Below are 24,914 nucleotides of genomic sequence, written 5' to 3' on the forward strand. Positions count from 1 at the left end.
AGAGGCTCGTGCCCCACTGTGTATACACAGCAAATGCTGTCCCTGGGAACAGACTCATTTTGGGCAAAACTTTCTGTTACTGGCCTCAGCCTTTAACCCAAGAGCATCTGGCAGCTGCTGCATCATAAAAAACAGCTCAGAAATTCATGGAACTAGCCTTTTCCCATCTTTAGCTATGCAATAACAGGATTTTATGCTCCTTGGTGAAACGGGAGGAGCCTGGCTCCACCAGCACTGAGAAACATGCCATGAAGAAAAGGCTACAAGAAATTATATTCTCCTTTTATTTACCTATGACCATGACAATGTATTTTTGCTAGCTGCAGAGATGCTTTGCACTGTAAACTGGGCATCCGGACGCATGCAGTCCATCCAGCTCTGCCAGGTTCAGCAACAACCCCTGCGTCTCAAAACGCAATATTTTTATCCAGAGTAGGGAGAGCATCTGATTCACAGAGCTGCTTATCTCCATCAGCAAACCCTCTGTCGTCAGGGCAGGATATGTACACCCAGGCTCCCCCAGCGGCCCGCTGCTAGGGAACGCTTTTTTTCTTTTTGTTTTTCTTTTTTTTTTTTTTTTCAGATAAAACCTGCAAACTTAGAAAATGTTGCACGCACTCATAAAAGAGAAGGCTTCCGCTCCATGGGAGAATGCCGCCGCGACACGCACAAATATTGCACTTGTAATTTCAGAACGGGAAAGGACAAAAGGATTTCCTATTATACAGCAATGCGTCCAGCTACAGGAGGTCAATAAATAAACCAGGAGGCAAGGGGTGGGAGCAGGAGGGTCGGCTGCACCCCTGCAGTGCAGGGCAAGGACCCACCACGAGCGAAGAAAGCGCCGCGCTCCTGCAAGTTGGCTGCTCTGGGGGAGCCAGGAGGCACCTCCAGCAAGGGAAGCGCAGCAGCACCACGGGGATGCTCCAGTTCAGAAGTCTTTTGTCCAGGGATGGTGCTCACTTCGGTGATGTCTTCCCCTTGCCGGAGCCCTGCACAAAAGTCTTCCTCCTCCCTCCTCCTCGCCGAGTTGGGATCACTCATCACCTTCCAGCGATGCTCACAGCTCAGGCTTCACAGTAGTCTTGTGGGAGCTTCCCTCCTGGCTAAAATCCATGCCGGAGCCACCCTGAAGGCGTCGTACCAGCGATGGTGAGATGGGGTGGGTGATGGAGCAGTACCAGACTGCTTGGCTTGTTGGTCCCCTCAGCCTCGTGCTCGGTGGCTTCAGCTGCCCCACGCCCATCGGCCGCAGGGGTACGGCTCGGGGGCACGACCAGCAGCAGGAAGGCACGCACCCACCGTCCCCCCGGCGAGGCCACCACCGCCGGTTCCATGTAAACACACAGCTCCCAGTCTGCCCCGAGAGAGTCCTTGGGTCTACAGCGGGGAGCTGGCTTTCTTCTGGTTAATTATGTCTAAGTACAAGTCAGAGCGCAGGAAGCGGGGGTACGAGTCCTTCTCCATCAGTCCGTAAATCCTCTTCTGCGCCAGGTCGAAGCAGCTGCGGGTGATGTTCTGCAGGTTCTCCTTGGTGTGCTCCCGCGTGTACGAGTCCAGGTTCACCTGTGGGAAGGGAGAGCAGCACCGTGAGCAGCTCTGCATGGCCACGAGGCACAGAGCCACGCGCCAGGGCAGGAGCCAGCCTCACCTCCTTGCAGGACTGGATGGCGATGTACTCCGCAAAGATTTTCTTGGCCTTGGAGACCATCTTGGACTGGGATTTGATCTTCTTGTACTCCTCGCACGCCAGCCAGAACTCCAGGTTCTCCTCGCTGAACTCGGTGCGCAGGAAGGCCCTGAAGGCTGCAAGCCCATCTGCGGGACAGACACACGGCTCTACTCCCGGACAGACACACGGCTCTACTCACAGAGGTGCAACCTAAAATCCCTCCCTGCATCACCCCCTAAAATATCCCTCCCAAATTCCTGTGCAAAGCAGAGGGTGCAGGCAGCTCTGCCTGGCCTGGCAGCGCCAACGTGAGTCACACGTGTGCTGAATGCCCAGGTCTCAGCCCAGCGTCATGCACACGGAGCAGAGAAGCAGAGGCTCGGTGGGGAGCGGGGACAGCGATGGGGACAGGACCCCCCTGCCATCCCCACAGGGATGTCAGCATGATGTGGGGTGCCCCAGCTGTGATGCATGGTAGGGCAAAAAGGGGAAAGGGTCTAAAGCAGCTCCTGCTCCACAGAGCCTTGCACGCAAATCAGAGCCTTTCCCTCGCCAGGAGCTCCCCCCCTCAACTCCTATAGCAAAGTCCTCCCCAGCCTGGGAGGAGAAAAATGGGTACAGGAAAAGGACAGCTCATTGCCAGCCCCCTGCTCTCCCCTAGGCACAGGAGGGATTAACAGAGGAAATCCCAGCTTTCCCCATGCACATGCCTGGACATTCCCTGGTGGCAAAGGCAAACGAGAGGGGCAAACACTCACATTTGTGCAGCAGCAGCTTCTCCAGGGACTCCCCCCACTTGAGAGCTTCCTCTGGTGCAGGCCTGCAGGAGAAGGGCTGTGTGTTGGCAAAGCTGTGGCCGCTGCCTGCCACACGCTGCCCCCACTGCCCGGGGGCAAAATCCTTTCCAGCAGCAGCAGTATCGCCGCAAGCCCTGCTACAGCCAGCATCGGCACCCACAGCACACGAGCAGCCACAGGCAGTGGCTCTGCTTGAAGGAAACCTCTGCCTTTCGAGTGGCAGGAAGAAAATCTGATATATCGAGGGCTGGCTGGGCAGCTGTGGCTGGGCAAGCACTAGAAAAGCTCAGGACAATGCCCAGGAGCTGCGTGACAGCAGGGATTTCAGACTCCCCATTCAAGACGCTGCGCACGAGGCCGGGCAGGGCTCGTCTCCGGCTGCTGGAGCACCTCCAGAGCCAAGCGGTTTCCCAAAGCATCCTCCAGCCAGTTGAAAGTTTCACGTACTGGGCAAAAGCACGGAAATTTCCAGCCCGAGCTGCTGCTGTGCTACTGGCACAGGGCAGGGACCTCCCCGCTGCCTGAGGGGGTTATTCAGCCAAAAAATGTTTTTAACACAGCTCTGGCTACACGAGCTGTTTCCCGCAGCCTCCCCCCAGCCAGGGTGACCACCCCGGGGGTGACACTCAGCCCAGCCGGGGCTTGTCCCCAGCCCCCCGTGCACCTGGGTGCTCCCCGGTGCCGTGCCCCACGCCCCCTGCCCGCGGCACCTACTTGAGCGACTTGAGCACTTTGTCCAGCTTGCCGGAGGGGTTGGCTCCTGGGGACTCATTTCTCCGCCGGAAAATCCCCAGCCGGTTCTTCATGTCCTTGGCTCTAGAGAAGAAGAGCGAGCGTTAGGAGGCGGGCAAGGTGGGGAGCACAGGGCACCCAAGGGTGCCGGGACCCACCGGCAACCTCGTCTCGCCCACCACCTACTCCTTCATGGTGTGCCGGCGCTGCAGGCTGCCATTGTGCGGCCGCTGCACGCCCAGCAGCATCTCGGCGTGAAACTCCAACGGCTGAGGCTTGGAAAGGTCACGGAAAAAGGGCATGGCTGTCGGGACGGCGGCTCCCGGCGTGACCGGCCCGGCCAAGCGCTCGGGCGCTCTGACGCCGGCTCGGGGCCGTGCTCCTGCCCTGGGCAGCGGGTGCGGAAGTGGGAGGGCTCAGCACGGGCGCTGCGTGGCGTGGACGAGGCGTGGGTGAGCAAGGGCTGTGTCAGCCCCGCCGCTGCTTTGGGCGGCCCCGCCGTTGCTGGGGAAACTCAAGGAAAGGTGGAAAAAGCAGCGCCGAGGGCGGAGAGTTGGGGCCTTTCAAGGGATGGCGGGGAAAATAATCGCGGCGGGGATTTACGAGCGCTATTTATAGAGCGCGGGCGTCCTGGGGAATGCAGCGGGGCCGGCGGCGGGGCTGAGGAGGGTTCGGAGCTGAGGGGGGACGCCAGCGCTTCGCTGTGTCCCCTCTGCGGGACTGGGACCCGCTGGTGCTCACACTTGTCTAGTGCCAGCCTGGAGTGGGCATGGCCATAGGGACATCTCCGTAACGGGGTGCCTGGGACATGCTGGTGACCCACAGCACTGGCATCGCCACCCTGCATGCGTCCCCACACCGCTATCTCTGGACAGACGGACACACGTGCACATGGGCACGGGGCTCCCCGTTTCCCCAGGAAGCTGCCACCAGCACAAAGCAGAAAGTTTTGGCAGCTGCCATGGGAAAGGGCCCAGCCCTGCCAAGGCTCTCAGCGGGCATCGGAAGGTGGCAGAGGTGACGGGGCAAGGACACACACGGACGATGCTGTCCCCTCGTGGCACAGCTCCTGCATGACACCACGGTGCACAGGGGACGCACAGGAGACATGCAGGGTGATACAGGGTGCTTGTCCTGCACAGAGGACAGTGAGGCCAGCAGGGTGGATGGAGCCTCAGGGTGGCACGGCCGGACAACCCCAGCCACCTCCCACAGGTCCCACATCGCTGGGTGGCTGGAGGAGCCACCCCTGAACATGGCCTGAGCCCGACAGTGTGCCCAGGGCTGGCTGGGGACACACAGGACATGGGAGGGTTCAAGTTGCCCCACTCTGACCGATGCTGTCTGAACCCACAGCTGTCCCCAGCTGCTGCCAGGCACCATCACAGCACTAACACGGGACAAATGGATCCAGGCGAGGAGCCTCACACTCCAAAGCCCATCTGCATCCCATCACCGCCCCACCAGTAAGCCACTGCACAGGACAAGCCACCCCACACAGTTCTGAGCAACAATTTCAGCACTGTTCCCAGTTTAGCAACACGGCCACTGCAGCTGGGAGCCTGGCCGGGCTGAAAAGCACTGAGGAGCCCTTGTGTGTGCACATCCGTGCGAGGGAGCAGCACACGTGGGCTGCCTGCCCTGCACAGCCCTCTGCAAGGCACCGGCCACCCGCAGCGGGCAGCTCCGCAGTGCCGGGCTGCAGGTGCTCACCGGCAGATCTGCCAGCTGCAATACACCAGAAGGCAACACCCAGAGGAGTTCCCACATTTGAAACCTGCAAGACACCGCTCTCTCACTGCTCCCTTTGCAGATGCTTGTAAATAAGTAACAAACAGCTCAAAACCTGGTAGCATCAGCTGTGGGCATGCACAGCCCCCAGGTGCAGCCAATCTGCAGCATAAGCTGCCACAGCAAAAATAACATTTCATAAGAAATTGCTGCTTTATGTCTGGAGTCGCCCCTATACAGTGATCTGCCCTCAGCACAGCTGCGAGGCCCCGTCCAGCCCCGTTTCCCCATGCCACATCCAGCCCTGTCCCTGCAAAGCGCATCTCCTGTCCCTGCAGGGAGCTCCGCTCCTACCTTTCCAGGTATTTCTCGGAAAAGTCCACCATGGTGTGGTACATCGGGGAGCGCCCGCGCGCGAGCAGAGACGGTGCCAGAGAGGCGAGTGCCGAACCCCGGCCACTTGCACCATAAATACTCCTGGTGGCCAGCTGGCCACCCAGCCGTGCAGCCAATAGCCGGCTGGTGCGATGCGCCGCCGGCTGCCTCAAGGTGAGCACAAAACCCTCCCTGCACCCGCCCCCGGCCCCCCGCCGCCCCGATTCCCCCAGCTCACATGGGGGATGTCCCTGCTGCAGATGGCAAGGGATTTATTTTAATTTCAAGTGTCTGGAGTAAGGGGGGGGGGGGGGGATAATGAAAAGAGCTAAAAATAGCCAGCTGCAGCAGTGCGTGGGAGCGCGCGGGACAACAGTGCCGCTCGCTGGCAGCTGCGTGGCCGTGAGGCCGTCGAGCCGGCGCGTGCAGCCACCCACCGGGGCAGCCGGGGCAGCTGCAAACACGTGTGGCTGCTCCACCTGCCCCGGCCACGTGCAGCGGGGACGGCCCCGGGCCCCAGCACCCTGCGGCCATGATGCCCCGACGCATCCTGCCTTGCGAAACCGGAGGCAGCTCGTTCCAAAACAGCCCTGCCGGCACGGCAGCCTCCAGCAAGCTGCAGTTGTGATCGTGGGAAGCAAAGGCCACGGCTCCCTTGTCCTTGCCTGGATCAGCTCTGGGACACCCCAAATCCTTACCGGCACTGGCAGGGCTGTGGGTGTCCCTTGGTGGCCCCCATGCTTGGGGCTGCTCCCACCATGCTGCCAGCATGCTGCGATGCACAAGCCCCACAGCCTGTCCCTGTAGGGCGAAACCTCCTCCCGGCATGGGGCCAGCAGGAAGGAGGCCCCCAGGTCACGTTTCACAACTCACACATCCTCTCACCGAACCCAGTGTGGCCAGAGAGGAGCTTTGCTGGCCCCGAGGAGCTGCATCCCTGTCCCCCCAGCTCCTTCGTCCCATCCATCAAAGTAACACCAAGTCACAGATGCTCCCAGCCAGGCTAGGCAATGTCCCTGGAGCGCATCCCACCTCCTCCCCGAATATCACAACTCTGTGAAACCATAGCTCATGCCCATCTTTGTTGCTTCCCTCCTGGCAAAGCTTGGGTGAATGAGACAGGGGAGACCCCAAAGGTTTCCCACATGAGCAGGGCTCAGCCTGGGTGTTTGACCATGGGAAGCAGCCATGGCATAGTCCGATGCCACCACAGCGTGACACTTACAGGCTCCTGCTCCTTTTCTTGCGGGAGGTCTCATCCCCTTCATCACAGCTGCATTCGGCGTCACCTCCGCTCAGCTGTAGGGAAGAGAAAAACAGCGTCTGCATCACCATACTGGTACATGACCGTGTAGGTGCCAAGTGCCACCAAAAAGCCCTGCCAGCATCTCCTATGAGTCCCCGTGCCCACACAGCAGCCACGTGGCTCCCTCCCGCAGCCACATGTGGCTGTAGCAAAGTGAGGGGAGCCAAGCTCCTCTCCCCTCCACCATGGGAACCTGTGCCCCCTTGCCCATCACACCCCCAGCCCACAATGGACACCTCACAGGTGGTGGCCCATGTTCCCCTCTAGTACTGACAGCAGCACCTCCTGCAAGGACACCCACATCCCCCTTCCCAAAACTTCAATCCCAGCTGGGCTGGGCACCCAAAAGAAACTCAGGGTCCCCCCAGAGAGGCTCAGCCAGAACTGAACCACATCATGGCAGCTTTGGGGAGCACCCAGCAGTTCCTCTCCCTGACCACCACCCTGGGGTGTCCTGGGCAAACCAAGGGGACCTCGGAGGGGCTGCAAGGTTGGGGTGGCACCAGTGCAGCCTCTGAGCTGTGAAGCCCAGGGCCAGGCATAGGGACCCCTTGGACCACCTTCGTTCAGGGGCTTTGCTACTTCACCCATTACTGAGCATGGCTGGAAGGGGCTCATGGCCAGCCCCACACCCAGCCCAGCCCCACACCCAGCCCAGCCCCACGCCGCTTGCTCAGGGCGCTTTCCAGGATCACTGTCCTGCAGCCGTGCCGTGGGAACCAGCTGCGCAGCCCAGCGGCCCTGGGCTCGAGACTTTTGACACTTCCTTCCATTCTGCGCCCGGGTTTCCGGAGTTTATCGGCCCCAAACAATGCGGCCCCTGCAAAGCGCCTTCCCCCCGCAGATAGGGCCCGGCGGGCGGGCCGGCCAGGGCGACGCGCAGCCGGGGCACGCTTCCTGCCATTGTCCGGAGAGGCCCCGCTGCGCTCAGGGACAAAAGGCAGCAGTGGCAAACCTCGGCCCGAGGGGTCCCAGCGCTCCCGGCCACAATGTGCTCCTAGAACAACAGGGCCCCGACCGCGGGAAAGAGGGGAGCAGGGATCCGTGGGCATGATGGTGTTAAAAGGGACAACAACGCGAGCCCCTCTGCAGTGCTGCCGGGGAATAAAACGCAGCCTGGTGGACATAGCAAGGCCACTGGGTGCCGTAGTCCTGCAGGCATTGCTGGGGCTCGGTGCTGCCGTGGGAGGGGATGCAAAGGGGAACTGTACATTGTACGCAGTGTCCTGGTCTGGGAAGCTCGGAGGGTTTCATTGGACTCCTCAAAATGCACAGAGCTCCAAAAGTCCCTCCCAGGGGTAGGTGGGGGAATGGCCGTGGCCGAAGCCCTGTGCACAGAGAGGCAGTGTGGTGGGAGGAAGCTGGGGGACCCTGGGGAAGGTGAGTTGAAGCAGCAGCCATGCAGGGCTGGACCGAGCCGCTGTAGGAACAGGGACACCCAGAGGTTCCCTTGCCAGCACTCTGTCCCCTTCTCTGCTCTGAAAAAGTCCAGTCTTACAGGCACCGGGGCTGTTTCGTTTGGAGGAGCTCAACTTGCAGCCTGGTGGCAGCCGGTGCTGCAGCAGCCCCTTGCTGCCAAGCTGTGTGCTCCCAGGCTTCATGCACAGCAGCATTGTGAAACCTGCCTCGTGCCATGCCAGCACCTCAGAAGCCTCACCACCATCACCACCACCACCACTGCCTCTGCACCGAGCAGCACAGGTGTCCCTGCCACAAGGGCATACTTCTGTATAGGATCTGGGAGCCCCCCCAGCCCCATAATTGCTGGCACCAGCCTCCAAGAGGGTTTGGGCTTCCCTTTTGCACAGCAGCCCCATCTGGGTGGCCTGTCAGCCCTATAAGAGCTCTCACCAGCCAGCCAGGGTGCAGCATGCAATGTGGTCCTGAGCTCTGCATGGTGCTCTCAAGCAGAGTGACGTGGTCCTGAGCTGTGCAGCAAGGTCCCAAGCCATGCAACATGGTCCTGAGCTATTCAATGAGATCCCAAGCTGCACAACAAGGTCCCAAGCCATGCAACATGGCCTTAAGCCATCCAGTGCAGTCCCAGACAGCACAATGTGATCCCAAACCATGCAATCCAGCCCCGAGCAGAGCCCTACCCACAGCCACTGGCAGAGAGAAGCTGGCAGGGGCTCAGGCAGGCAGGACAGCACGCAGCCACTCTCAGTGCCTTCACCCAGGGGGATTGGGGCAAGCAGCCCTCCACAAACCCCATCTTTGCAATGGCAGGTTGGTTCCATAAATATTTGTTATGCTAAAGCTGGCAAGCTGTGCACCGGGGACATGGGGCCAGCTCCCGTGTGGGCTCTCATGTGCCAGCACTGCTCTCCTGGTGCCTGATGCACGGCTCCTCCTCAGCCTGTTTAAGACTTGGATGCCCTGCCAGGATCAAAGCCCTGCAAGAGGCTGGTCAGGGCAGAAAGACACCCAGCTCCCAGTGTCCCTGAGCACAGCGGGGACTCCCTGTCACAGAAGGCTCCCTAGAGCCTGGCTTCTCCCTGTCCCTGCCACTGTGAGCAGCATTTCACACATGCAAACACCCATGTGTGCCTCTCTTTGTGGATCTTGGCAGGTGGTGGCTCTTGTGGGGCCCTGTGGGCTCAGGTGGCACCATGGGGATTCCCACCCCCACACCAGCACATGGTGACACCCCCAGGGTGCTAAGTGTCCCCCAGAGCTGGCGCTGGGGACCTTCCTGGCCTGTTGGACACCAACTTTGCCATGGTCATGGAGAGGGGGCCCCCACATGGGGGCACCTCCACTCTGGGGACATCACTCATCCCCAGGGCCAAGCAGGACCCGTCCACCCCGCGGAGCCAGCACCTTCCACGTACCTTCCTGTGACCCGAGAACAGCAGGGTGAGCTGGTGGATGGAGCCGCCGTTCTTGGTGAGCTCCTTCTTGAGGGTCCTGGGGGAGGGCAGGGCCCAGTGGCCCTTGGTGCCCTGGCTGTCCGAGCAGTTGAGGGTGGTGTCGGAGGTGAAGCAGTGGCTCTTGGCCTCCTGCAGCAGGCTGCCCTCGCTGTGGGTCCGGCGCCGCAGGGAGTTCTGCACGCTCAGCGTGTAGACAGGCTGGCAGCCCGACGTCTCGATCATGCTGCTGCGCTTCGCCTCGCTCCTCTCCAGGTAGTTCTCGTCGCTGTCATCGTCCTCCTCCTCCTCATCATCCTCCTCCTCATCCTCCTCCTCGTCTTCCTCGTCCTCGCCGTCTGTGGTGCCGCCGGCCGTGCCCGCCGCGCTCTGGCTGAAGGTGCTGTCGAGCCGCACCTCGGGGATGACGAAGGCCGGCAGGGCGCCGTGCCGCTCCTCTCCCCGCTCCGGCTGCTTCTCTGCCAGGAGAGGCCCCTGGGCAGCTGCCGGTGCCTCGGCCGGAGCTGGGGCCTCTGCGGCCGGAGAAGCTTCGCCTGCAGCCGCCTTCCCATCCTCTGAGTGCATCTGCCCCGGCTTCTCAGCGTCCGTCTCCAGCATCTGCCCAGGAGATAAAGAAGGATGAAGGCAGGAGCATCCCAGATCTCTCGCTGGCCACCCTCCCATGTAGCCTCTCCACTCCTAACATCCCAAACACGAGGCTGGCCCCAAACCCTACAGCCCTAACAGTGGGGTGGGATGGTGTTGTCCCCTTGTCCCCCCCAGTATCCTGTCCCAGTCCCGCTCCCCAGAGCACCACGGCCCCCTGTGGCTATGGGGTGGCAGTGGGATGGGGCCACCCAGCTCCGTGCTCCAGCAGCACCGTGGGCGAGTGCGTTTGAAGGAAACCGGAGGTCATGGTGGGTGGCTCCACCACAGAGGCAGAGCTCAGAGCAGCATCCTTACCCCAACAGCTCCCTTGTCCCTTTGGGAGCAGCTGAGGGGCTCAGCAGAGGCAGGGAAACCCAGAAACACTCACCCAACAGCTCCAGCCCCTCCTGCCCTGCATTATTAAGGGCAGGAGGGAAGTGCCGGGCTCTGCTCATCGGCCGATTGCCCAAGGCTCAGCCCGGCCACAGCCCTGAGCAGTTCGGCCCCCCCGGCCGGGTGCCATGGCCACAGGGCTCCCCATGGCCACGCGCTGTGGCCTTGCAAAACCACAGCCGCTCCTACCAGCTCTGGTCAGTTTTTTAAGCCTTCGGGGCCGTCTTTTTCCAGCAAGCGTTGCCCTTTCAAAGGCAAAAGCCTGGGGTAGCCCAAGGGAAAAAACCTCCAAGGACTTTTCGTGAGCCGTAGGAGCCTGTGACAAGCTTCCCTGCCACAGCTGATCCTGTCCCCCGGAATTTCCCTCAGCACAGATGCTGGGTGAGCCAAACGGGCAGCACCAGCTCAGCAGGGGCGAAGCAGAGAGAAAGCCCCCACCCCGGGAAGCACAGCCCATGCTGGTGTGCTGGGACAGACACGGTTATACAGGACCCCAGGTAACAAGTCGCACAGCAAAAGCCATTACTGTACCCCAGATACAATCTGGGTGTTTTCAAGATCCCAGTGGAAAGCAGAAAGTCAGAGTTAACAAAGCCACCACCATCATATAAATCAGGTTTACTCCAAAAGGAGTTGGGAATTAGCCCATCCAGCCAAACATCCCTGTACAAAGAGAGGTGAGGGTGCAAAGACCACACAGCACCCAAGAGCACCCATAGGGACCTCCTAAAGGGCCCCAAAAGTGAGCCAGTTTTCCAAAAACTGTTGAGGCTCAGCTGTCCACAGCCAGCTGCCACCTGGGCAGCACACAGGGCAGCTCGCCCACGGCTTCCCATGCCTTTGTCATCCCCAGAGCTGTCCCCTTACACCTGTGACCAGCTTCATCCCCTCCAGCCCTGACTTGCAGCAGCCAGCAATTTAGCATCATCTGAACTGCCCCAGAACAGCTGGGTTTGGGGGGAGGCACAAAGCAAACACTGGATTCACCCCATCCTTGGGGCTCTTTCACTCCCCCAGTGTAATTTCTTGCAAAAGGGGATGTTTCCAGACCTGCCGTGCAAGGACGCTATTTGCACCAGTGTGTGTTTTACTGATGCTGTTTATGCCTTATTTGTATTGCAATCACTGACATCACTATTTCATGAAATAATTAGAGGAGAAACCCACGCAGCCCTGCAAAGCCCTCCCTGTCCCTGACAGCTCCCTATCTGTTCTGTCCTTCTGCTGAACGTTTCTGGTTGCCCACATCTGATAAGGCCCTAGAAGGAAACAAACAGGCTCCTTTAAAATGAGAGACATTTGGGAATTAAATTAAATCCCTGCACTAATTCAATCAGAGAATCTGCAGCTCTTCAGCGGCACAGAGGATGTGAGCAGGAGACTTGCCACCGAGTGAAGGTTTCATCTCGGGTTGAAAGCATCACCAGGGCTGTGAAATCCTGTCCTTGCAGAAGAGCCATGGATGAGCTCTGCTGAATGTCACCTGGTGGTGGGGAAAGGCAGGGAAGGATGGGACAGGCACGTGGTCGTGGTTGGTCAATGAGCTCAACCAGGGCTGGAGGCACCAGGGACTTCATCAGCACAGAGCCAAGGGACACCTTGCTGGGCAAGGCCGGTTTGGGACATTGAGGACAGAGCTACTACCAGGCTTCCTTCTCACCATCATCATAGACAAGGGGTCCAGGAGGAGGCAGGAGATGGAGGCAGTGTTGCTGCTGTCTCAGCAGGGAAGGGAAGGGGACATCTGTCCTTACAACTTAAGGACTCTGCTGAAGCACCCCAAGGTATTCCTGCAGCAAGGGTCCCTCTCCCTTGGCCAGCATCAGTAGCTCAGGGGCCAGCAGCCAAAACCTGGGTCTCCCCATCCACAACATCTGTGTTCTCCTATCCTCAGCAACTTGGTCTCACTGCCCTCAACATCTGGGTCTTCCATCCTTGAAGTCTGCATCCTCCTGTCCACCATATCTGGGTCTCCCTGTCCTGAGCCAGGGAGGCTGAGGAGTTTCCCTGCCTCCTCCCCAGGGGGTCTCACACATCACTCTTTCAGTTTCTGCTTCAGACTTCATTGCCAAGGCAGCATGTCCCAAGAAGGGGAAGAGAAAGTAGAAGAAAGAACTGCCTCCAAGCCCCAGCACAGCTTTCTGGGGTAGTGTTAGGGAAGAAGGCTTGCTCTGAGATCTATCGAGTCCCTAATATTGATTACCCCATTGACCAAAACTCAACACACCTCAAAAAAGCCAGATTTCGTCCTGCCTATTCCAGCATCTTCACCTCTACCCGCTGCCTGGACTCCCTCTGCCTTTGAGCAACTCTTCGGTCACTGCCACGGAGGTTTTCCTGATGCCGAGACGAAGGAGAATGACTGCAAACCTCTGCTCTTTGGTCTGCAATTTGATCCAGTTTTCCTGGTTGCTGCTGCTCTGACGCCAGCAGAGCGACCTTCAGCCAGCAGATGTGGGTTTGTCAGCGCGGCCTCGACTTCTCCAGCACTTCTTTAAATAACATGCCCTTTGTGGTGGCCCATGGCTGGGACTTCCAGCTGGGAAAACACCGGCCACAGTGACAGCACAGCTGTGAGATGAAGCCTGTGCTGGCCTTCCCCTTGTGCTGCCAGTTCTCACACATTGCCAGAAGTGCTGTGATATCTGACAGCCCTAAATCCATGGCTACGGGAGGTCAGGGGATTTTTTTGAGGGCCTCAGCTTCTTATTTCAAAACCTTGTGCTCCTCATGACGGTGGAGATGCTGTGGCTCAAGCAAAGCCTGGACACAAGAAAACTGAATTCAGCCTTTCCTGGCTCATGATGTGGATGCTCAGATTTGTATTTGCAATGTGCATCTTCCTCTTGCGATAACTGCATTGCCCTGTGCCCAGGCGGCTCCTCAACAAAAATCAGGCTGGGAAAATAGGGAGGTCCCTGCAGGTACTACACTGTTGGACACTGAGCAGAGCATGAGAGCACAGAACATGCTGCTCCAACTGTGCTGGAGCTCCCAAGGTACTGCTGGAGGAGCTGCTCCCATGGGCTGCCTCTGGACTGCAGCATCCCTGTCCTCCTTCAGTCCCATGGAAGAATTGCTCTGGTTCCTGCTCCCCTTAATCCTACCCTTGTTCAAAGGTGCCCCCAGCTCACCCATCCATAAAAGCATTTAACCCCATGGCAATGAGACCACATCTCTCTCCAGGGAGATTTTGGGGAGGACACAGAGCATTCCCTGCGCAGTGGAACACCTCTCCCCAGGGCAGATGGGATGTGGGAGCAGCACCTACATCCCCCCAGGGAAACACCAATGTTTCTAAAATACATTTTTCCCAAAGTGGTAGGGGAAAAATAATAATAATAATTTCAAGGGTCTTAGCATAGGACAGACTGTGTGCAGATCCATCAGATTAGAAACTTCTAACTGGCCCTCTGCAATGCTACCAAAATCATTGATGATGAGCCCCTCAAAACTTAAAAAGTGGCCATTAAAGACCAATCAAACACGTAGCTATGGGAAGCAGCATCTAAAGACACAGCACGGGACTGACAGGAACAAAATGAAGCCAGAAAGTCAAAGCAGAACTACCAAAACTTGAGAAAATTTTCATTGGTCATTCTGAAAGTGCTCCTGAGCATCACCCCCCAGCAGCGCCGCTCCTCATTCCCGAGCTGCAGAGGCTCGGCGCAGCGTGGCCAGAGGCCAAGGGCACATCGCACAGCAGGGTTCTCTACCCATTCCCTGCTTCATTACTGCATCGATGAATAATTAATACAGAGCAATTAACGCAACAGCAGAAGCAAGCAGGGATGTATAATCCCAAACAGCAGGATCCGACAGCGTGCCGTGGCAGGGTGGCGAGGGTGGATGTATGCCTCCAGTGAGACACCCACGGGGGTGTGAGTGCCCGTACTGCCCAAAGAAAACTGGGCTTGAAATGTCTCGGAGCCCTGGAAGGAGAAGCTGCCCTCCGTGGGAGGAAATGATCCCATGCCAGCAGCCTGCACTAATCCCATTACCCCATTACCGCCATCCCCAATTGATGGCTCTGGAAATGGGCCCTGACTGGGGCATTGCCCAGCCCTGCGGCCGCACTCTGCGCCTCTCCCGGAGCCGCCTACTCCCTGCAACACAGCAGGGGACAGGAGCCGCTGCCGTGCCAAGGGCAGCAGCCTGGTGCGTGGCAGGACCTGGGTTTTACATAGCACGGGTCAGGTCCTGCTGCACACAGGATGGAGCCAGGTTGGGTGGCTCCTGCACTCTGCATTTTGGGATCGAATGGCTGAAGGTGTCAGCAAACAACATGGGACAAAACCTCCCCGTGCCACATGCTCCAGTTATTGTAGGTTTAATGCCAGCACAGCACTGAGCCCTTGGTCCCAAACAGCCTCCGCCACCCCAGCCCTGGCCCCCAACCTGACCCCAGTCCAGTGCCCTCTCTCCCTGAGGCTACAAACGTGCATCCAGCTCTGAATTCAGTGGCAAGGGCTGAGTTTGTTCTCTTGTTCCCAGTGCCGGTAAACGGAGAGTTTCCAAGCTGCAAAAAGCCCTGAGGCAGAAGGTGCGTTGTTGGCTCGCTGCGATGCCGCTCTCCGCAGTGAGAGCCAGCCGATGTGGAGCCGATGGCACAGCCACACACAGCCCAGATTTGCAAGGGAACCTCAGAAAGTCCCCATCACTGCAAACACCCCCATGTGCCCCCCAGTACTGCTCTTTACCAGCCCTTCCAATGCTGCCACAAACAAAGCCGGGTGGGTGCAACAAGTTCCCCAGGAGACTGCCAGGACCAGCCCGCGGGGACCGGGACCTGTTATTTAAACAGGTTATTCCACCAGCACTCCCGAGGCACGGCACAGCTTCCCTGACCTGCCAGATCCCGCCCAACCAAGGCTACAGCCCTCAGGCTGCAAACTTTGCAAGCAAAACATACCAAACGCAGGCTCTCAGATGCATCCCAGCTGGAGCAGCATCTCCCTCCAGCCCCGACGTGTGCCCGCGGTCTGGCGGACGCTGGCGCAGCGCAGCTCAGCCCCTGCCGTTATTAATGTCTGTGTCAGGCAGCAGCTGAAACCGCCCCAGCCTCTCCCAGACACTGCTCCCTCGTGCCCCGCGTGCTATTTACGGCTCTGCGAGCCATCCCTGGGGGCACCATTACCTGCTGGTAGCACTGGATGTCTGCTCTGCCTGGAGGGAGCGCCATGCATCACAGCGAAACCCGCTGCCTCGGCTCCCGCAGCTCTCCCCTTCTCCTGCCCTGTCCTGCCCCTGAGCGACGCTGAGCCGCAGACCAATTTCAGTGCTGCAAATGAAACCCTGCTGCAGGTGGGCGGTTGGGTTTTTTCCAAAGTACTTTCTATGGAAAAGGGGCAGCTCTGAAGTGGGGGATGCTCTGCGGCGTGGTGTGCCAGGGGTTATCTGCACCACCGCCACCGTTCCCTGATGGATGCCCACGGCTGCAGGGGCTCAGCTCCTTTTCTTCAGGGGTGCACAGCCCAGGGTGTCACCGTGCCAGGGGTGCCTCCCGGGATTCAGAGCACCCCCAGCCCAGTACTTGGAGGTACGGCTCCAGTCTGCCCAAGCTGGGCACCAGCCTTGGTCTGCAGCCTCTCCGACCCAGGTAACCCAGCGCAGGAAGGCAGTGAGATGATGTCTGGGTCATAAATATCCCTGGCAGTAAGAAAGCGGCAGGGTGGGGAAGGGGAAAGAAGGAGCAGATCCTGGCAGCAGCAGCAGCAGCACAGTGGGGCTCGGAGGGGCACAATCAGCACACAGAGTTGAGCAGGTCCTGTAGCAGCATCTGAGCTTCAGTCCTGTCCCGGCCCTGAGCAAAATCCCAACTCTTCCTCTTATCCATGTGATCCCAGAGGCCACGGCTTGCCCAGGGAGAGCCCAACCACTGCTGCCACCCCCAGCGTGTCCCCAGGAGAGCCCCACAGCTCGATGGGGATGGCTGTGGGGGCTGGCATCCCCAACACAGGTACAGGTGAGCCACCTGACGGCCATGCAGAGCCATCTCCTGCACCCAGCGCAGCCAGGCTGAAACCCGGTTTGTCAAAATGTGTCCCCACATCCCAAGGGCTGACCCCTCAGCATCCTTCCCCTGCTGGGGCAGCAGGCAGACATTACACGGTGCAGTGCTGGCTGGAGGGGAACCTCTCTGTGGTGTTATCAGCAGGGGCAGAGCACTGTCCCCCTGTGCAGGATGAGGGAGGTGACGGCAGGAGCCTGAGCTGCTGCACTCAGCCACTGCAGAGCTGTCACAAAGGACTCATCCCAGGGTCACTCACAACAGGACCACAAGGTCGGTGCTGAAAGCCACTGCTGCTGCTGGCATGGACGGTGGCAAGGAAACGACCACCTTAGAGGGGGGATCTGGCAGAGCAGCTCTGCCTGTGACCAGCACCACCAGGGCCGTGTCTGAAGGTATCCTGATGGTGCCAAAGACACCAAGGGTGGCTGCAAAGCCAAACGCAACCCACCTGGGTCACCAAGCCTTCCCCTGCAGCTGCATCAGGAGGTGCCTTTTACGGGGCAGGATTCTGAGGCTCCTGGAGGGAGCAGGATGAAGCATTCCCACTCCTGCAGCACTCTGGGCATCACCACCCAGAGCCCCCCAGTACTTCAAAAATAACATCCTTCAGCTGTGCAAAAATTTCAGGGTTCAAGTAACTATTGCAATGGCAATGGCATCGGTGACCCCCCCCCCTCCTTCCCCTCCCCCTCTCCCCTGGGCCACCTTATTTCCCTGGGGCACTAGAGGGTCCCCAAGGGCACTGGTGCAAAACCACCCCAATATCCCCCATCAACATCTTGGCACTGTGTGGACGTGATGCCTTAGGGAGCTCTGCAGCATGGGGCACAGACACCAGCAGCTTCAGAGCCAGCCTGGCTGTGCATTCGCAGCCCCCTGCTAGAAGGAAGGAGCAGCTTCCCGAACCAGCCCAGCAGACGGTGCCAGCCCTGCCTCGCGCAGCCAGCATCCCCCTGCCACAGGCAGTGCTGCACCAAAGCACTTCCAGCGCCTTCATTAAATCACATCAGCGCTGGCTTCAACCACTTAGTCTGTGCCTTTGACAACCCCGTGGAAATGATCTCAACGATGCTCAACCCCCCCGCCCCCCCCGGCTGCTGGCACGGCTCCCTCCAGCATGCTTGCTGTTACGAGTCCTTCTGGGGATTCGTGAGGAACAACCTTCAAGGGTTTAAAAATGCCCCTGGCTGTAATAGAGGTGCCGGCGGCTGCTTCAGCCCACACTCCACCACCATGTCCTCCTGATTGGGGGGGACGTGCCATTGCACGCAGGAGCACATTGCACACAGAAGCACACTGCACGGCGCCAGAGAAACAGGAGCTGGTGTTTGCTGGAGGGGAGAGGTCTGCTCTCCTAATGGCTTTGGAGTCCAGCTAAGCAAACGAACAAATAAAGCTGGAGCCAGGGCTTTCAGCTGGCCCCATCTGCTCTGCCACCCCTCCTGGTACGCACGTGCCTTGGGAGCCTGCGAGCATCTGTCCCAAGCTGGTGGCCCCAATCACATCTCTGTGCCACCATCAACTGGTGGGCACTGAGCGTGATGGAGCCAGGGCTTGGTGCGGGGGAAAATGCCAAAAAGCCTGTCCAGATGAACCCTTGCCACCCCACGCTTTTCACCACATCCTTGTGCTTGGGAGTAGAAGCCAACTGTTGTGCACGAAGGGGGCAGGGGGATGAAGGAGGCCCAGGAGCCCTCAGCACCCACATGGGCTCACCTGCACTGCAGGGAGCTCACAGTCAGGTCAGGACAAGACCCTGCATAAAGAGCACCCCTATGTTCATAAAGAGAGGTTTGGGACATGCTTTGAAGCCCCACAGGGAGCAGTAGCATCCCCCCATGTAGCCTTCAATGGCCAGGTTGTGTTTGGGGCTTGCTCCTGTGGAAGAGGGCTACCAGCCTCCCGGGACAGCTGACCACAAAAGGGAGCACACTAAACACTCGGGATGGCTCTGGAGCCACACTTGGGAGCCACATCTGGGTGGCTCAAGCTGCATCTACTTCTACGTTCACATTCACACACATTGCTATCTATCTAACTCCTATCGCAGCTGAATTAGAGTCAATGTTGTCCTCCTGGCCCATTGGGTGCCGAGGGCGAGCTCCCCACGTCAGTGTGCATCGAGGTCACCAGTGTGGATTCAGGGTCCCACTTGCTCTGGTGGGATGGGGACCTCCGACGGAGACGTTTTCCTCCAGATTTCTCAGTGGTCGGAGTTGAGCTGGTCCCTGGTTTGCAGGGGACAGGGTCTCCATTCCTGCAGCCTCCCAAATTCACCAGAGCAGCCTTTGGCTGTCCTTAATAACAAGTTTTTCCGGCCCAGGGCGAGACTGGGCTGTGCTCGCTGGCTTGGAACAACATAATTATTTGCTTTACTTTTGTAACCTGGCTCATAAGCACTGCCAGCTGAGGCTTTAACCCTTACTGAGGCAGAATAAACCCCGATGTTTTCTCCTCCATGTGAGCAGCCTGACAGCAGGAGCAGGGGGCTGGGAGGGCACACGGCAGGGGCCAGGCTGGCCCTGTGGGTACTGCGTGATGTGGGCTGAAACCTTGGTCCAAAAGCAAAGCAAGGTGCAGGTCCCTCCCCTCCTTCCCCCTCAAACAGCGGATGGTGCTGACCATGCCCTTGCTGAGCAAAGTGCACCATGAGTGCTGGGTGAGGGGGAGCATCTCCCCAGTGTCCCCCACCCAAGTGCTTGTCCCTGCCACCCCAACACCTTGGCCACGCCAGCTCAAGGGCGCGCACAGCCAGCCTGCAAAGGGATGGGGAAGAAAGAGAAACGGGCTGCTGGGGGCAGCGAGCTGCTAGGCACAGGGAGGGCAAAGGGATGCAGGCACACAGCAAGGGGCACGCGGGGAACCCGGGGGTGAGGAAGAGGAGGCAGGGCGTGGGGGACAGCGGAGGGGTCGCCCCCACCGCCAGGAGCCTCTCCCTGCAGTGCAGGCGCCTGGGGAGCGCGGCCGCCTCGGCACAGAGCCCTCCCGCACCCGCTGCGGCCCTGGTTTCAATCATCCCTCGGTTACACACTGTTTGCTTTTGTTGACAGCACATTTACTTGCACTTGTCAAGCACGCTGTGAATAGTGAGAGAATCAGCCCTGCCCTTCCTGATCAGAGGAAGGGCCAGGATGGGGCCGGCCCGGCCCTCCCGCGGGCGGCTCAGCCCCAGAGCCGGGGCGCAGGATCGGTCCTCGCCTGCTCGCACCGTCGGCAGCCACGGGACAGAGAGCGGCGGCCGGGATCTGAAAAGTGCTGCGGATCCACCACCTCCCACGGGAAACAAGGGGAGCGCCTGTCCTGGGCTCCCACGGCCCAAAGTCCACACCACAAAGTGTCCGTAATTATTTAGCTTAAGGATAATCTACATCTTTCAGATACAGCCAGCCATCATCTCCGAGGTAATCTCAGGTCACGGAGTCAGAAGGAAGAGTAATCAGCCGTTCTGAGTGTGGAAGACACAAAGAAACAAGCAGTGAGAATCAGACGGTCGTAGCAGGTTCGTTATCATCAGGGTGTTGTGCCACTAATTTCTGCCCCGGCAGCCAAAGCAGCTGGAGCAGCTCCAGCCCTGGTGCCTCATCCTCGCCCCTGCCCTGCAGATTGCCCTCTCGTCAGTCCTGCTAATGTGGAAACTGGACCAGTGCAGCAATGCAGGGTTAAAAAAAGCACCGTGCTCTGCACAGATGGCCATTATTTGGCCCAAGGAGGCAGCCTGGCTAACTCAATTAATTCATAAAGCTGCTTTTGCTGTAATCACATTGCCATGGCTGTGGTTCCTCACCAGCACTGGCTCACCTCCCGGCTCCACACCTCCCTGTTTGGGGATGTTTGTCACCGAACGGGGTAACCCCGGTGATGTGTTTTACAGTGCAGGTTCACAGATCCCTGCCCAGCACCTCTGCAGGAGCCACCAAGGGACTGGCCAGCAGGACCACACATTCAGCCTGCAATGACTGGCAGGAAAAGCTCATCGGGACCACGGCTGGAGCTGGTTTATCCCTTGGGGCTGTCCCTACACCTCCAGGGCTGGATGCACCAAGTGCTGGTGGCTCCCAGACCCCAGCAGCTTCACCTCCCAGAAGATGCTCCCAGAGGTGGTGACAGTGGCTGCGCAGAGCCATGTCCCTGAGTGAGAAGACCCCAGGGGCCTTGAAACCCAAGAAGTGCCATCCCAAAGTGCTAAATCTGCCTGAATTCCCACAGCTTCAAGAAGTTACCACCATGCAGCTTTACTCAGCCAGTACAGCCCCTGCTCTCCTGATCGGACCATCCTGCCAGAGCACCTTTGCCCCACCACAAACCGTGTGGCAGAACCAGCAGCAGCATTACTGTGTCGGGGGGAGAAGCTGTTCCCTCCGTGGGGGCTGCAGAGGAGCGGCTCCCTGCCCGAGCAGCGTCCCCTCCTCTGGCTGCAGCAGGCAGCTGGCACAGCGCACAGCTCTGCCTGGCACCAAGGCCATGCTGCCTCTTGGCTCTCGACACCCAGTAGAGCCCACATCCCCAGACAAGCTGCCTCTCGCCAAGCTGGAGCAGTTTCGAAGGCTTTGAAAATCAGATTTCCAGTTGGAGTAAAAATCAGCCATGCAGAAGCTGATATTCCCAGCCTAATTTGCCTGTTCACAGAGCACAGACACCAGCCGATTTCCCTAAATAGCCGTAATATCAAATGGCTTGCAAGCAACAAGCAAAAGCTAATGGACCACTTCTCCATTTCAAGAAGAAACTGATTTTAGAATCACAGAATCACAGAGTCATTTGGGTTGGAAAAGACTTCTAAGATCATCAAGTCCAACCCTTAACCTAGCGCTGCCAAGTCCACCACTAAGCCATGTCCCCAAGCACCACATCTACACACCTTCTGAATACCTCCAGTTATGGTCACTCAACCACTTCCCTGGGCAGCCTGTTCCAATTCCTCCCAGCCCTTTCCATGGAGAAATGTTTCCTAATTTCCAACCTGCACCTCCCCTGGCACAACTTGAGGCCATTTCCTTATCCTATCGCTTGTTGCTCAGGAGAAGAGACCGACCCCCACCCCGCCACAAACCCCTTTGCAGTAGCAGTAGGCATAAGACTTGTTCTCTAGAACATGTTCTCCACGTCTTCTGGAACATTTTCCCAGCTCCTGCCCCCCGCACACCTCCTGCAGTGCCGGTGTCCCCAGGGATGCCCACCCTGACACAGACCACTTGTGGCAGCCCTGGCTGCAGCCTGGCCACGTGCGCAGGCACCTGGAGCACTCTGATGCCCCACTGAGCATCCTCATCCTGCTGCACGGGAGCTGCTCTCCGCACTGTTTCCTCTTGCACTTCAGGACCAGGTTTGTTTTAAACTTGTAGACAGGGCAGTTTCTACCTTGCTGGGATGGAAGATGGTGCTATGGACTTGGTTAAGCACCAGGGAGTTGCTCCCATTGCTTCTTTTCTCCCTTCCTATATGCTGCCAGTGGGATTTCCACCAACTGCAGCACGTTTAGACAAAGTCCCCTTGTCACAGCCCTAGAGGGCTCACCCTGGCTGTCCTCCACTCTCCAAAGCTTTCTCTCTTCCACAGAGGCACAGAAAAGCCTTAGAAAGATTTGTGACCTCTCTTACAGCATTTTTGCACCTGTCTGGTGGCCAGGCCCCTGAAATAGCCCAGGAAGCAGGCACCCCCCAGAGCTTTGCTCTGAGCCACGGGGCTTGTAGGTCCAGCAGAGTGCCAGAACCAGGGCATAACCCCACACCCTGCCTTGGACGCAGACTCTGGGGTGGAAAGGGAGAGAGAACTCACATCGTGATGGAGAGCTGACAACATCTCCCCCGTTGGAGAAGCTCAGATTTAATGAGATCCTGTGGGGCTTTGTCTCAGAGGGTCCCCCAGCCCAGCCTGGACTGTACCCAGCCGGGGGCAGAGCCACAGCACCACGTTGTGCCGGCAAGCCACAGCACAGGCAAGTGAGAGAGGTGGCAGAGCCTTGTCACCAGGCTGAGCTGCCCTGGGCTCTTCGCATTGCTAGAGCTTTGGTTGTTAACCACGTTCTCAGGCTTTTTGTGTTGTTGCTATTTTGGTAGGTCTGGAACAGGCAGGAAAAGGAATCTGGAGGCTCCGTCTCCTGCAGAGCTGATGTTTGTGCTGACCCGGCGTGGGATGCTGTGGGGCACAAGCCGCATTGCTCTGGGTCTGGTGGCAGCACAGCTCACACGGCGAGAGCAAAAGCCGCCTGCCCTTGAGCCTGACCAGACTCAGCACCAAGGCTGCACCTAAACGACAGCTGGGCACGGGAGCTGCTCATCACCAGGCACAAGGAGGTATTTGGGTGTTTTGCCCCCAAGATTCACATTTGCATCACTTAAAGCACTTTAACTGCTCAGCACAGCGTGTTTCCCTAGTCCCACGGCTGTGGGTCACCCACCAGCCATCCGAACCCAACCCCTGGGGGACCAGAGGAGCCCGGCACAAACTGCCACTGTCACACACCTCCCCTTAGAGGCATCCCCAGACATGAAGCAAGCAGACAGAGGTGTTAACCACATCCACACCGGGCACACATGCCCAACAGTGCTCCAAACCCGATCCACGCACACATTTCTCTTGCCAGCACTGCCGAGACCACACTCCCAGGCCAGGCTGAACCTCTTCAGTATGGGAAAGTGCTGGTGCAGCCGTGCTATGTAGGAAAACCAGCGCTCAAAGGGCCTTTCTGTGCTTTAAGGCTGTCAGTGGGGGATGGACCAAGCCTCAGAGTCCATCTGAGTGCACGGAAGGGACGTGTCTCCACACCGCTGCTCCCATGACCTGAGCCTTTTAATCAGAACCCAGAGATCATGGCCTCAACCTCTCCCTCTGGACTGAGTCCTGCCCTACAGCCAGGCTCTCTGGAGAGGCTGTACACTGGGTTGCACGGTCTCAGCTGTCCAAATACAGATGCTAGGAGGCGTCAGGAGCTGGCAGCTTGCTGAAGTCTGCCTCGACTTGGGTCAGCGGATGCAGACGCAGCCACCGCTTCCCCAAGCAGGGCGGGAAGCTGCAGATGCAGCAGTGCCTGAATGCAGACTCACTCCTCACCTGGCAAAAAACAGCCCCTGGAGCGAGCCACCTGGCACGAGCATTACCAGAGGAAAGCCCCCACTGCAGGCAGAGCCCCGTGATGCTCCCAGCAGGGATCTCAAGCAGCAGGGCTGTGTCCGCACAGGTCGCTTACCTTGTTCTCTGGAGGAGCCGATGCCGGATGTTGCTGCTTGGTGATGTTCTCAGCCAGACACCAGCAGATCCTCTTCTTCTGCTCCTGGGAGTAAGCCTCCAAACTTAATAAGCACTCCGACTTCTGACGTAAAGGAAACACAGGCAGAGAGAAGGTCATTAGCTGCGTGTCGCAGGCCCCAGCTCTGTTTGCAAACTACTCGCTTCCAACGCACTGTCAGATGAACGCGAGTGTAACAGGAGAGCACGCACCAGCGTCCGGCGCTCTGGGCATGAGAAAGTAAAACTGATGGGAAATCAGCTGCACAGTGGCATCTCCTCCAGACAGAGGGAGAGAGGCTGCTGCGGTGCAGAGCAGCAGATTTCTGCTATAATAAGTGGGAGCAGAGCAGTACGGCGCGGGCAGAGCACCAGCAGTTCTGCACCCTGTGCCATCACAGTGCAAACTTGCTTATTCAGCCAAATTAGATGATGGAAATTGCTCTTTGCTGTATGCAAACATCAGTGAGGGGCTGTAATGCGAACTGATGAAAACAACTGCCTTTGCGCTGGGAAGGGCTGGGAGGGGTGCAGGGGCAGGCCAGGCTCTCCCTTGCTCCTTCATTAAGGCACGCGTCGGGGTCGTTTGGAGGAGGATGCTCCAGCTCTGGTCACGCGCTGCCTGTGAGCAACGCGCAGCAAGGGAGGAGAGAAAGGACAGGAACCCACCCCAGCTGAGCCCATTGCAAGCCTCAGAGCCTGCCCACCGCCCCAGCCCCTTCCCTACACAGCCCTGTTGTGATATGGACCTGTTCCTCTTTGACATGGCTTCTTTGGGCCAGGTCCCTCTCATTTAAGAAAGCTTCTTACCAAATTCTCTCACAAATGTCTCCCAGTGCTTAAAATGCTCATCTTTTGTGCTAAAAAAAAAAAAATTAGGCTTTAGTAGCAACTGATGCCTGTTGGAATTTTGCAGGTCTCGCTTTAAAAAGGGCCCAGAAATGCCCATGGCTGGGTTACCTCCTTGTGTGGTCAGATGTGAAAAAGAATGGAACTTTGGGACAGAACTGAAAAGGAAGAAAAAAGTCACAAACTAAGAGGGTATAAAAAAGGCCTTTCATTTCCCCCTAGGATTTCCTTGCAAAGGGGCAGGACTCTGCTAGCCTGTTTTTCCCAGAAAGGTCAGACAGAACTAAGGAACTTGCACTTTGTGACTCCAGAGACAACACAACCA

At 58.4% G+C, this 24,914-nt stretch overlaps 1 protein-coding gene across 4 annotated transcripts in view; it reads right to left on the reverse strand.

The window, feature by feature from the left end:
- Nucleotides 1-215: 215 nt before the first annotated feature.
- Nucleotides 216-24,914, reverse strand: part of RGS3 (regulator of G protein signaling 3) — a 78,873-nt gene continuing 54,174 nt past the window's right edge. The window contains exons 18-24 of one of the 4 annotated variants that reach the window (XM_082775965.1): nt 23,703-23,825; nt 9,448-10,080; nt 6,533-6,606; nt 3,184-3,285; nt 2,431-2,492; nt 1,652-1,818; nt 216-1,566 (exon numbers count right to left, since the gene is read on the reverse strand). In XM_082775965.1, coding sequence (XP_082632091.1) covers nt 1,381-1,566; nt 1,652-1,818; nt 2,431-2,492; nt 3,184-3,285; nt 6,533-6,606; nt 9,448-10,080; nt 23,703-23,825 — 1,347 coding nt within the window. In that variant the 3' untranslated portion in view covers nt 216-1,380. Of the gene's footprint in view, nt 1,567-1,651; nt 1,819-2,430; nt 2,493-3,183; nt 3,286-3,387; nt 4,427-6,532; nt 6,607-9,447; nt 10,081-12,730; nt 12,921-23,702; nt 23,826-24,914 lie in introns of those variants that run through there. The other 3 variants (XM_082775962.1, XM_082775963.1, XM_082775964.1) reach the window with 3 other exon arrangements.

This window comes from Aythya marila (genome assembly GCF_965140915.1).
Source record: "Aythya marila genome assembly, chromosome: 19".
In the NCBI taxonomy this organism is placed as follows: Eukaryota; Metazoa; Chordata; class Aves; order Anseriformes; family Anatidae; genus Aythya; species Aythya marila.